This window comes from Pristis pectinata, chromosome 10 (assembly GCF_009764475.1).
Source record: "Pristis pectinata isolate sPriPec2 chromosome 10, sPriPec2.1.pri, whole genome shotgun sequence".
NCBI classification, from domain to species: Eukaryota; Metazoa; Chordata; class Chondrichthyes; order Rhinopristiformes; family Pristidae; genus Pristis; species Pristis pectinata.
Genome location: NC_067414.1, coordinates 39,215,515 through 39,229,756, shown reverse-complemented (window position 1 = coordinate 39,229,756; position 14,242 = coordinate 39,215,515). Strand labels below are relative to the sequence as shown.

The window sequence follows — 14,242 nt, the reverse complement described above, 5'->3', positions numbered from 1 at the left end:
TCACAGATGGATTTTTTTTCCTGTATCTGCGTGAATACTGTTATTTCCTTATGTGAGGACAATCAGTATCATAATGAAATGTACCATAAAGTATGTTGAGCTGCTTCTAGACCCTTCTCATTTCTTTATTTTTTGTGCATCTTGATGGATTTTTGTCTTGTATTGCAGTGCTAACAATGAACCTTTGTGCTCCTTCAATCTGACTAAAATCTGCTGATGATTTCATTATTCAATCTCATTTCTCACCTCAGAATAGGGGGAAAAGACATAAAGCCCTTGCTCTGGCCCTTCTGTGAACCAAATTCCGTTTTATTGCCACTACTTTCCATCATCCTAAGCAGAATTTTCCAGTCCTGTATGTAAACATATACCTCTTTAAACCTAGCCTTCTCCTAACATGAGACCGCTCCCTTTTGGTAATTCTGACTGTGGGTACCAGATGATATGATTCATATGATCAGAAATGCTCACAAAGGCTGTGAATCTTTTGTTACCCAGTGACCAAAAGATAATAATGTTCTTTATATTGGTGCTCATCACGCATAATCTTCTTGGCATGAGATGAACGACCCTCCTATATTAACTTGACGTACGTATCAACTGTGACAATCTTGACCACAAACTGACTCACCTGAATTTAATACAGATTCAATACCAGCTGCTTGTGGTTTTCTTTAAAACAAAATCCTGTGCATGTTCATTTGGTTTGCAAGCATAACACTTAAGCTGTGTTTTCTGCCTTTGTGTTGTGAATTCAAGTCCCATTCCAGAGATGTGAACACAAAAACACTGGCTCACCATGTGGTGCTGAGGGAGTACTCCACTGTTGGAGGTGCCAAGCCATCCTTTGGAATGAGATGATAAACTGAGGACCCATTTGCTCCCTTGGGTCTACGATTGCAGGTAACGTTTCAAAACGTTTTTCTTCAGTATTCTGGCTAATATTTATCTCTCAATCAAAATTTCTTAAAGATTTTCAAACCATCATCACACAGCTGTTCGTGAAAGCCTTTTGTGGACAAAGTATCAGCCACTTTTCCCACAGCAGAGACTGCACTTCAAGTGAGTACTTCCATGACTGTAAAGTGATTTGTTATGTACCAAGTTTCTGAAAGGTAATTTATAAACGTAAGCCTTACTTATCTTTTTGGCCAGATAATTTATTCAATGGTGACTGTATAATAACTTGAACTTCAGAAAGATTAAACAGAACTCAATAAGGAAGTCCATTTGCAGCAATCAAAATAAAACCCACTGGAAATCATGGTGATAGTTTTCAAAAAAATATATTTACAGTCTTTTACAAACAATTGAAAAATAAGACCATCAGATTAATCACGAAACTTCTAATGAAATATTTATATTGATTCCAACTCAACAGAATTCATTGTATTCTTGTGATAAAAAGAAACACTTTGAAATTATACTGGTCTCTTGATGTTTTGTGGAAGTTCCACCATATCTACTGTAACTTCAGGATACTGGTGTATACTCAAAAGGAAATGGTAAAAATGCTTATCTATCTCTGCCATTTTCCTGGGAATCCCCTGGTCTTCTGTTGGAGTTCCTTCAAGACACTAGTAAACCCTCTGCAATTTCAGGGTCACTGTCTCTAAACCAAACAGAAATAAATAATAGACTATATAAACACAAAATAAGGAAAGCAATTATAAAAACACTATACATGATCTGGAAAAAAGTCAGAAAAATGGCATCTCTTCAGATATTTTTGATGTTTGCTAAACTACAACCTTCTTTGGTCCTAAATGTGATTTTTTTTTATTAATATTAGTTAATATTATGTACAACTGAAAATAAATGAGTTGTCTGTGATTCTCTGTCAGTGAAATAGAAAAATATAGTGCATTTTCAGTGTGTACTGAGTTCACTACAGACAGACCTGCGTAACAAAAAAGACAGTATAAATAAATTACAACTTTTACATAGAAGCAGTCGCATCCCACATAGTCAGGACATAAGAATGGAATTCTGATCTGATATGTGGGATCTCTCATGACACGGTCAAAAGCAAACAGCTCCACTCTTTGGAATCTTCTGTCAGTCTTTGCAGACCAGTTAACCATCAGTTCTGCTATGGTTGAGTAGAAATGCAGATGCGAAAAATCCAAGTGATGAGAAGACTGGATTGGGTTGTGTCAATAACATTCTGGATTTAACCACCTCTCTCAGAAAAGAGACTTTGATCAGAGTTTAATAGGTTTGATTGCTTCAGTCATCTCTAAATTCTTCAGTGGATCTACAAACTGAAGCCTTAAACCTTTGGATAGGCTCATATTTATACCATGCTCTGTGATCACCACAGCTCATTTGAAAACCTTTATCTAATATCTGATCTACAGTACCTCAATTCTCTTTCCTGCCATATTCCATTTTATATTTCATATTTTTGTTTGGTCTAAGGTCAAACTACATAGGTAAGTAATAACTTTTACCATTCAGTTGACCACTGATTGCAGTCTTTTTTTCTCTCCTAACTTTATTGTTTTTCTTAATGTTTCTGTCATCACTGTATTTGCTAAGGTGCCATGCTATTTTACGAGGTCTGAAAAGCCAACATAGTACTTAAAAAATAATGATCTGTTTCAAGGAACCTTAACCCTTTCTTCATAATAACTCCCTAAATGTTTAGGTTTTTCTGCATAAATTCTTAAAGGACAATGGAAGTTTTAGAAACTGGAAAATTCCTTTCTAAAGTCTCTGTAAATGATCTTACTCTCATTAACGATGGATGGAATTCTTGAGAACACCAAGTTCCAAAAATGAAAGCTTATTAAATTTAAACTACAATGTCTATTGCCTATAAGTGGCATATCAGTTTCAATATCATCACGTAGGTATCATAAGGGGGTAGATAGAGATGAATGGATGAATATTTAAGAACTGGGGTTGCAGCGATAGCTTTCCAATATTGCAGGTCAGTAAGAAGAAGATGGCTGAACGAACACCATTCAGCAAGCACAAGTCTTGAAAACAATTTAATTGATAAACCATAATATGGTGAGTGTCTTTGACAAATATAGTCTACATAAATTGATATGTACATTTTTAAAAAGCCCAGTAGACAAAAAAGGTTAGAACTCTCAAAGTTTTGTGGGTTTTTTTTGTATTTTTTTTCTGTGTAAAGTTCTAAACGTTGCAGGTAGTTTCTTCATAATGTGCATGTTCCAGCCACTCTCATTGCGTGCTGTTAAAGGACCTCTGTTCTTTCAACGACTTGGAGGAACATTGTTGCACACCTTCCCCTGAATCTCTGATCCATCTCGGGAAGTAATTTAGAAGAATGTTGGTACTGACAGTACTAGCAGCAGATGGTATCTTTTCCCCCAAAGTCTGTTCCCTCTTGCTCATAGGGAGAAAAAGGTCTGTTACACTTGAATCCCTGTGCCATGCAAGTGCAGCATCTGGGCTCTCATAGTCTGAATGCTGCTCATGATTTTCTTCTGGTGGCCAACTAATGTGATTCCCAAGCTCATCACATCCCTGTATAACACAAAGCAGAGTGAATGAAAGCACGAGACTAAAACAATGGAGTAAGTTAAAGCAAAGTTTATGCAAAAGGATTACAAACTAAAGGCCATAAGAAGTACAGTGAGGTCCACACAGTAAGTGCGAGTGGCTTATTTTGTTGGGTCCTAGTTCAGAATGTTTCTGACCAATTTCTCTCCCCTGTACTTGCACTTGCCAATTTAAAATTTCCGGGGTGCCTACCTATTCAGGAATTTCCTTCAGGAACTTTGCTACACCACATCAAATCCGTGAAAAAGTTATTCCTTCAGTTCAATTTAGCTCATCATGTAAAGATGGTTCATAGTGACGCTCCATAATATCAGCACCTTCATTCTCCAGTTCTACATTCAGTCACTATGTTAAAGTTTCTTCCCTATTCTTTTTCAGTGAGAGTACATTTACTTATTGAATCTGTCTGTACAACATTTTATTTGTCATTACAAGCAGGAACACACTTTCAATATTTTGTCAGCTGTTATTCATATCACTTTATAATTACTTTCACTATTTTTAACAATGCTTAAGCTTTACCTTGGATCTCTCAAAATTGAATACATTTACCATTCACTCTCCTGTACTTGTGCCTCTGTGGGTCACATTGAATTTCACTCTTTATTCTGCACATCCTGCTTTCCCGGACAAACTAGCAATCTATCCAAACATAGGACTTTAATTCCAATACGCTTACTGAGGTCACATTCACATTATGAACAGCACTGATCCCCAACGGTCAATCCCTGGGGTATTCCAAAGATCACTGTTACCCAATTAGAAGTGCTGCTATTAATAACTGCTCCCATTTTCCATTCAATTCATTATCAAATTTATTACATCTTGCTTTTAGTGAAGTCATAAGTTTTGAATGCTTGTGGAAAGTCAAAAATGCAAGGGTAATTGTTGCATTTTGCTTCCATCTGTACACATTGGAGAAACTATGCCTAAGATTTAATGGATGGGGACTGGTGGACTGTGGGTGAACAATTTCCCTCTATATGCTTCCAGTAATCACAGTTCTGCGTCAAGAGCACTGAAGCAGAGAATTTACACTGTCCTCATAACTATTATCAATTTGTTAGCCATGACCTCCCTGCATTGATTTGAAGCTACTGCATTTATTCTTATTAAAATATAATTGTTTTCTTAAGAAAGGCCTCTAATATATCTTATCAGGCATTTATTTGGCAGGATATTACTTCAGACTATTTCTCAAGACCATAGCTAGTGGTTCCTTTATTCACTGAGATTCACTTTCCCACTTCCATATCAACTGGTTTCCTGCCACTTGCTCCTCCTATCCTCAATTTCCTAGGAGATTTAGATTAATTCACTTTGATCCTTATCACTGAAAATTTCATAATAAATTTTTAATGGCCATTATAGATGCAGATGCAATCTAGAAGTTTAAATCAAAGATCAACAATGTTTTCCAGAGTGAAAACTGTTAAGAGTATATTGAGCTTACTGTTCCCACTCTCTGCAACAAACATCCCTTGTCTAGTTGACACAGAGATACATTCTCCCATGTTGGATCCATAAGAAATTGCAACAAGCAAAATGGTGGTGAGTAGGCCATATAAACCCAGAAAATTCCAGGTTCAACCGATCATTATGAGTTTGGTTGGAAGACATTAAGTGCTTCAGTATCACAAGATTACAGAGTGGATAAATTGGTTAATGTTTCCACTCATAGTTGCTGGATTGCATGGCCAAATGATGGGTAAGGGTAGGATTCAGTTTGGCTCTAATAGCCAAGCAGCTTGTCAGCTTTCATGATGCATATATTCAAAGTGTAGGCACTTGGACAGGCTATAAAAGAACTCTCAATATTTATGGAAAGAGCGGGCAAAATAAACTGCAATAAAAGAAAAATTGGAAAAGGAAGAAAGGGACAAAGATGTGCAAGGGAATATGACTAATCATAACTGGCTTTAATGGCTGTGACTAGGAAAAAGCCATTATAAAGTGATAGAAGCAAAAAGCACTAAATGGAATTTCTTCTTAAACAAAAGACACTGATTTATGTGTGTATACATAAATAATAAGTGCGAGGAGTGGGGCTGTCAACTTCAGGCAAGTTAGTATAACGTTGGTGATAGAGAAATATTTTGACACATTGAAACTAAAATCCAGAATTAAACTAATCAACATTTGGAAAACTATTAGCGAATAAATGAAAGGCAGTGGAAAATTACTGAGCTAGATTTCCTGGAAAGCCACCTTAATGTGATTTGGATATGCAGAACTGGCAGAGCTGACCCTCTGTGTCCTGGAGTGCTCCCATAAAGCAGAGCTGGTTGCAAGAGAAGACTCATACTGAACACCTGCCCCTGCAAGGCCCAACTGGCCTTTCGACAGCTTGCTGATGTCAATGAGCTTTGAAATATTTATGGATATCACTGATAATTAAACATTTAAAAACAATTTGCATGATCTTAACTAAATTTAAAAAAAGCTATTAAGTATAACTTAAATTAAAACCACCCTAAAATTAAAATTAAAGAAATTAATGAACAACATTAAAGTGAGTAACTTAAAAGAAACTCGTGTGCATTTTTTATTCAAGTTCAGTGACTCTATTCAAATGAATAAGGTCACGCCACAGGCTGGATGTGAAGTGCATCCTGTCCTTTAGCACAGTGTTAATCTAATAAAACAGAAAAAAAAATCTAAAAACACTCAACATCTATGGAAAGAGAAACCAAGGTAATATTTCAGGCTTGAAGGGTCTTTGATCTGAAAAGTCAACTGTTTCTCTCTCCACAAATGCTGCTTGACCTTCTGAGTATTTCTCACATTTTCTGTTTTGATTTTAGATTCCAAGTATCTGCATTTTTTTTTACTTTTGTTCCTCAGCTCAGCATGTCAGTACTCCACTGATGGACTCAGTAGATGTCAGATGCTGCTGTGCCCACATCACTTCATTTTATCAACTGAGGCTCTGCTGATATTCAGTACCTTAGAGTTTGCCTCTGAGATAGTGAGATCAACCTTCTGGAGCATCATGGTGAAGGTAAGTCTGAGGGAATGGGGAATGTGTGCAGGGAACAGTGGACCTCCCTCAGGAAAATCCAGGCCATGAAATGAGTTTGCAAAATTGAAGCCCATTGGATTACAGTGATCATGGCACTAGTAAACAACATTTGCTATGGGATATAATATAAAGTGGTGGTGAACAATGGTTTTCCAAGTTAGAGGGGATGATATTAATGATGTTCCCCATCAATAACTCTAGTCAAGAGAGTAAGTATTTACGTTTGACGATGATACCAATCTAGAAGAGGAAGTAAAACATTTCTTTCCTCACACCATAGCAGGAGACCATTTGGCCCATTGAGTCTATGTTGGTACCCAGAGTATTCATATTTCTCTGTGGCCCATTTTCTCTCTCATGGCTATCAAATCTTCCCAGACTGTTATATCACCCATCTACTCTATCAGTAATTTACATTAACCAATTAACTTACCAACTTGCACAACTTTGGCAAGTGGGAGGAAACCAGAGCACCCGGTGGTAAATTACATAATCAGAGGGAAAATGAGAACTCCTCACAGACAGCACCAGAGTTTGGGATTGAACCCAGGTCTCTGGAGCTGTGGAGCTACTGTGTTGCCCAGTACAGCGAGGACATTGAGATTGTCAAGGTTAGGTGGGCATGAATGTATAAGATGGAAACTAACATTAAATGTGAAATTATAGACTTTGGTTGGAAAAAATGAATTTTTTAAACGTCAAGACTTGTTAATTTTGTGAGAGTGGCACATGGATGTCTTTGTCCATGAAACTTGGATTGTTAATTACACATTATCCTTTATTATAAAGGGACTGAAGTATAAAAAATAATTAAGTCTTATTTCTCTTATGAAGGCAAACCTGGAATACTATGCATAATTTTGATCCTCTTACCTTGGGAGGGATATACTTGCCTTAGTAGGAATGCAACCAGGGTTCAGATCTCATGTGGAGAATCTAATGATGTCATTGAAATGTATTTTTAAAGGGTAGATCATGTAAGACTGAATAACCTATTCCTATTTCTTATATTCTTAATTCCCTGATTAACCAGATAGTCAGTAACAAAATATCAATGCAGCTTAATAGGAAAGGAGTAAGAGTCCAAATGAGACTGGAGATTTACTTAGTGTTGCTTTCCACTGCATGGTATGGTTTATGAGTCAGGCAATTGTTGAGTAGCTTCCGCTATTGGTATTGAAACTGTCAAACGTGAGAAAACAAGAATTAAAAAGTTATAGAAATTCCAAGTCCCTAGTTTGTGATACATATCGATGAATTGAAGTAGGAGCCATGATTTAAAAGTTACACCAAAATTGACAGTGTAGTTTATGGTGAGAGTGTGTGAGCTGTATACTGTAGAAAGATATTGTTCAATTTCTTTGGTAGGTAAAAGTGCTGAGTCAAAATTTGCACTTGCCTTTATCAAGAAAGATGATAGCAAAGTTTTAATCAGAAGAGACAGATGAAGTACTGGAGAGGCTTAACAGTTAATAAAGATGCTGGCAATGCTGCCTCAAAATTGATGTCACCAGCTCTGAATGGGATCTAGTCTAGGCTGCCTGAGGGAAGTAAAGGTCGATTGTGGAGACTATGGGCTTAATCTTCCCATCCTCCTTGTAGATTGGGGTGTTTCCTGAGAACTTGAGGATTGTAGATGTTACACTCTTGTGGAATGAAGGCTGTAAAGATTGATACCCAATGACAGGATAGGCAATTTCACCTGGGTGGCAGTGGGGATAAATGCTGGAATTAATTAAAATTAATACTTCTTCAGAAAAACTGCTTAATAAAAGCAGAAGAATGTAGTTTTCTAATTTGAGTTTTTGATGAAAGACATGGTTGAGATTGTGTACTTGCATTTTCAAAAGATATTTGAAAAGATGGCACCTAATAAACTAGTCAACAAAGGTGAAGCCCATTGAATAAATAAGGAAGTAAATGGATCTGAAGTTGGCTTAGGTAGGAAGATATGAAATTGGCTTAGGAAAGAAATAGCCTTGGTCTACAGTTGTTTTGAGGATTAGAGGAAGCTGTGTAACTGTGGTGTCCAAGTATCAAAGCTGTTTTTCTTGATATTTATTAATGTCTTGGAAACTTCAAAACTTCCAGTTGACACAACTTGAAGGTATGTAGAACAGGGAGGAGGGCAGTGATAAAGTTTGAGGACATAGAGAGGCCAGTAGAATGGGTAAACATATGACAGATTAAGTTTAATTCAAATAAATAGGTAACGGTAGGAAGAATGAGAAAGGCAATTTTATATAATGGGTACTATCTTAAATGGGCTGTGCACAAACCTTTGATGTCAGAAGAGGTTGACAAAGTGATTAAAGGAGCAAATGTGCACCAGGGTTTTATAAATAAAGCCTTAGAATAAATAACAGGGAACTTCAGTAAAATTCCTGTTCATCCCCAACTAGCACATTTCATCCAATTCTGGTCATAACACAATTGGAAGGATGTGAAGATTTCAGTGTGCATAAGACATTTAGTAAAATGGTCTTGGGGATGAGGGACTTAAGTTGTGAGGATAGACTGGAGAAACTGGAATTATTCTCCTAGAGGGACAAAAAACTGGAGAGGTGATTTACTGGTAATCATCAAGGACTGAGGCAAAGACAATTTCCTTTGGATGGAAGTATCGAGAACTAGAGACACAGACTTAAGATGATTGGCAAAAGAGACAGGTATGAAGGGAAGAAAACCTTTCTCACATAACTAATAGTCATGACCTCGAATTCGCTGCTTGAAATGGTGGTGTAAGCAGATTTAATTGTCACTTTTAGAAGGGATTTTAATACATGAGGGAGAAAAAGATGTAAAGCTCCAGGGAAGGAACAGAGGAATGGAACTGACTGGACTGATCTTACAGAAATCTGGCACTGACTTAAAAGGCCAAATGCTTCTTTCCAAGCTGCAACAATCCTAGGAAGGCACTTATTAACATCATATATTTTGTTGTATAGAGGTTAATGTTGCTGGGATAACTTTTTAGCTCTGGTCTGTTTTTTTTCATTATGTAGTTCATTGTTTAGAGCAAGCTTGTGTATATTACTACTAATTTACACTCCTATACTTTAACATGGCATCTGTGGTTTGGAAATGTTTGTGGTAAAAACACAAAGAACTACAGGGATTGACTACAAAATGTATGTCACAGCTCAGTGCCTCTATCCGCCCAGCACTCCTTTCCTCTGCTGCAAGGGCAGTTTTGCCATTGTGGGGCCACAAACTACATTTCGGTAAAACCCTCTATTATAGCTTTCAATTTAATTAGATTCAAATCACAAAGTCCAAAAAAAAATTGAAATAAACAAATTATAGCCAAAATCAAATTACATTTTATTGCATGGTATTCTTAAAGTCTTTTGGGGTTGTTCACTGCAATTTTCTATAAAAATGGAAAATTAATATCCACTTCTAATATACAATGGTCTGCTGTTTCCTATAATCATTGCACCCGTTTATTATGGCTGAATAAAGCAAACAGTGTTCTTACCACAAGGGATTCCAGGATCTTTACTGGTGTTTTAAGGATTAGACCCTTACAGTTCTTGTAAAATTTGAAAATCCCTGGGTTTGACTTTTTCCCCAAAACGAGGGGCTAGAACCTGCACTACTACTTTTTAATGGCATTAAAACAGCACTGTGATCATCTAATACTGTTTGTAAATGTCTCAAAGATTGAGTGCCAAGAAATTGGACTTTATTCATTTATGGTGTGCTAAAACAGTGTTGCACTTAGCACTGGCGCCAAATTGTATCCACTCAGCGAAAAAAAAATTAGGAAATTTTCCAAAAACAAGTTTGGAACAGAGTTAGGGTGGTTTACACCCAAGAACTGCAAGCAGATGCCGTCTCTGCTCTCTGATCCTGTGGGCTGAAGAAAAAACAGATAAAGTCTCTTTCTGAGTACTGTATGGAGTTTGGGTGACTTCCCTAGTGCAGCAGTAACAAACTATGAGATGTGGTCGAGGTCAATGCCTTTAGCTTGCAATGATCTTGGCCTTGACCTCCATGGACAGGACAGTCCAGGCAACATGTGTGAGGCTGGACAGGAAGTAATGGGAGTGAGGACAATGAATGCAATTTGAGTGCTAGCTCTTGAAATTGCACATTTCAGGAGAAACAGGGTTAGTAAAACTTGGTTATTCTGTGAGTAATTACGAGCTGCTATATTTCAGACCAGCAAGTTTGAAAAATTTCACCAGAGAATGCACAACGTGGATTTCATTGTAGCTGTGAGAACAAATTTCTAGGGCAAGGAGTTTCCAACTTAATTACTGAAAGAAAAATAGTAAGCTTTATTTTCACTCCTTTGTTGTGTGGTCAGCAAAAGTGTTTTTTAATGGAGTCGGATTTTGATGCTCAGTGTTAAACTCACTCAATGGTCATCCTTGCCACTGATTCCAGTGTGCTGTACCCTGCAGCTGTGAAGTTGTCCTTGTACCGCTCCATCTTGATGGCCTCAAGCCAATCGCCTACACAACGGAAGGATGTGAAGTCCAGAGTATTCTGATCTAGAAGCGGATTGATTGGTCTATATGGAGGAGATAGGGATAAAATTACCACAACTAATATACTCCCCAAATTGTAGCAATTAAGCAGATCACATAGTCACATTACAAAGAAAACACTAGGACATGGCAAATAGTCTAATTGACAGCTTAATGAATACTAATTGAAGTCTGGAGCAACCAAATTAAGCTTCTTCAAAATACACCCTTTGGTGGTTCAGTTTGTAAATGTGTGGCTGACTGTGTGAGCTAGCATGCTAAGATATCCTCTGTTTAGAAGGAAGGCAAGTTGTTATGAGCAGGGAGGCTCCAAAGGCAGTGTTCATACTCCAATGTAGTATCCAGTGACCTGTATTGAAGACCATATACGTTCAGAAACAAAATTGGACTTGACTCTGATGTTGCTCACAGTTCATTCCTGCTGGCACTCATTTGATTGCAGAGGAGTGAGAATATTTGTGTAGTTCTAGAAAACAGCTGCAAATCCATGGAGGTCCAAAAGGGGAGAGATGAGAAGGAAACTAAATCTTCCAAAATATATGAAATTCTACATTAAAAGTGCCTATTTCAATAAATACTTTAAGACTGCTTCAACAAATAACGTTACTGAACTATGTTGTGACTTTGTAAAGCCAGATTCAATACATTCTTGAAAAGACTGCATAAAGGAACTGGAGCAATAGTCAGGATACATTTTCATAATAATCATCTGTTGCTGACACCACGGGCAAAATTATGATCATCAGGCATGTTCATTTGATATCCTCAACATACCAGTTCTGATTTTTAATCCGTCTCTCGCAGCACTGGTTCAGGATTCAAAGCAGTGCAAAACTAAACTCAGTATAAAGTGGGCAATTAAATCGAGCCCTCCCTGTTTCTGTCTGGTATGCAAAGTTTTGGTGCTTCTAGGCATCTATGAAGCCACATTTTATGATAGTGATTTGTGCCTAGAAATAATCGACGACACCATTGCTTGTCTTCGTTGTTTGGGGCACTGAGTATAAAAGTCAGCAAGTCATGATGCAGCTGTATAAAACTTTGGTTAGGCCACATGTGCAGTATTGGGTCCAGTTCTGGTTGCCGATTACAGAAAGGACATGGAGGCTTTGGAGAGGGTGCAGAAGAGGTTCAGCAGGATGTTGCCTGGATTGGAGAGTATTAGCTGTAAGGAGAGATTGGAGAAACTTGGATTATTTTCTCTAGAGCACAGGAGGCTGAGGGGCTACCTGATAGAAATATATAAGGTTATGACAGGTGTAGTTAGGTTAGAGTCTTTTTCCCAGGATGGGAGTGACATAGGTTTAAAGTGAGAGACAGAAAGTTTAAAGGAAATTTACACGGCAATTTTTTTTTAAATCAGAGGGTGGTGGTGTCTGGAACGCACTGCCAGGGGAAATAGGAGAAGCAGATACAATGGCAACATTTACAAAGTATTTAAACAGACATATGAACAGGCAGAGGTAGGGAACATAGGGATATGGACCTTTCTCAGGCAGATGGGATTAATTTAGATTGGCATCATGGTCATTGCAGTTTTTATGCTGAACTCTTCTAACTTTGAAACAATCTGTGTTAATGAATTGAGATTCTAGGCTCAGGGATCTGAAATACTAAGAACAGAAACCACCATGACACAACATGCAACACTGAAAAGTCAATGTTCATAACATTTTCAGTTATGCAAAAATTTGATCCTCCTCCTCTCGCTTTTTCCTGCCATCATTTATGTGTAGTAAGTGTAAGTGCATGTTTTTCCTCACCTACTGCAGGTACCCACAGGAACCTTCAGACTGTTTGGATTACGGATCATTTTGTCTAGGATGCCAACTATCTGATCAAACTTGGGTCTTTCACTGCGTTCCTGCTGCCAACAGTCGAGCATCAGTTGGTGAAGACCAGGTGGACAGTCCATGGGAGCAGGGAGACGGTAACCCTCCTCAATAGCCTTTATAACCTAGACAGTGAAGTGGTGAAAGTGGATTAATGCATTAACAAAGCAAACACTTCCTCCACTCTAGAAGAATTTACCGGCAATATAAAGAAAAGCCATGCTGCGCTTAGTAGATGCTTTTGATGGCTCGTTCATGCTATGTAGACAAGCTTCCCATTTCTTTTTAGAAATAACTTTTATTGCCATTCCTATTTTGTTGGCTGACAGCAGCACTGATAGAGAATACGGCTATTCCATTGAGGAGATCAGCTTGACTCCTGGTTGTTTTTTTTAAGTACAGTATTGATTCAGAGGAATATTGTGGGCATAGTCATGTTGAAATCAACCTTGTGAGTGAAACAGGCCTTGTTTCAAGAGGACAGGAGCCCACCTGACTGACCTAGAAGTCAGTCTTAACATTTTTCTCAGAGTAATTTAACAACAAAGTGTGGAAGAGTGGTGGCAGGGAATGAAACTTCCCACTTCACTGGCTCTGAAGAGGGAATGGAAATTGCTTCTCTGCTGCTGCTTTGCTAACTATCTCTGTTCCCCTTTCTGACAGTCTGAGTTACCTTCAACACCAAGAACTGTCACACAGTGACACCAGACACTGTTACATTTAAACTGTAATCCCAAGAGAGCAGTACTTATCGGGAGACCTACAGCCATGTTCCTTTCTTTGATTTTCCTCCGGAACCATTTCAAATTAAGGTCCACTTGTTGCCACAGTGTTTTTTTTTGATTCATAGTTTAAGCACAAGTAGCATTATTGCAGCTTAAGGAGTACAAAGGGGGAGGTAAGAGGCTGATATGATGAGACTGAACGAGAAGAAGGTTTTAAGGCAGATTTTGACAGGATTCAACTTTAGGCCTACTGAGAATGTTGGCATATCCCCAGACAGTTGCTAGATGCTCCGCTTTGAGTCTCTGGTGAATAAGATGCAGCCTCACCTTAAACCTGCTCTGCTTCTCAAACACAAAGCTGCTTTTGATTTATCCATTTCTCACAAGAGAAGGATAGCAGAGTTCTGGAAACTGTACAGATGATCCTGAATGGTTTCTCGTATTTTCTTATCCTAATGAATCCTAAATAATCAGTGCACAAAATTGACTGCTTGTGCATTTACTTTTAACGGAGAAAGATTACCACAAGTCAACAGAAGTAATTAGAGGGAAAATCTGATTTGGGCAGAAGGGACAGTGACTGCCTATCAGACTGTAATTCCTGAAGTAACACAATGTATGTGATAC

General features: G+C 37.9%; 1 protein-coding gene across 9 annotated transcripts in view; it reads right to left on the bottom strand.

Annotated features, from left to right (window-relative positions):
• Positions 1-1,280: 1,280 nt before the first annotated feature.
• The window catches only part of epha7 (eph receptor A7), a 231,012-nt gene continuing 218,050 nt past the window's right edge, over positions 1,281-14,242 (bottom strand). For all 9 annotated transcript variants that reach the window (XM_052024278.1, XM_052024281.1, XM_052024282.1 and 6 more), the window contains 3 exons: positions 12,822-13,015; positions 10,926-11,081; positions 1,281-3,501 (listed from right to left, as the gene is read on the bottom strand). In XM_052024278.1, the coding sequence (XP_051880238.1) occupies positions 3,387-3,501; positions 10,926-11,081; positions 12,822-13,015 (465 nt within the window). In that variant the 3' untranslated portion in view covers positions 1,281-3,386. The remainder of the gene's footprint in view (positions 3,502-10,925; positions 11,082-12,821; positions 13,016-14,242) is intronic.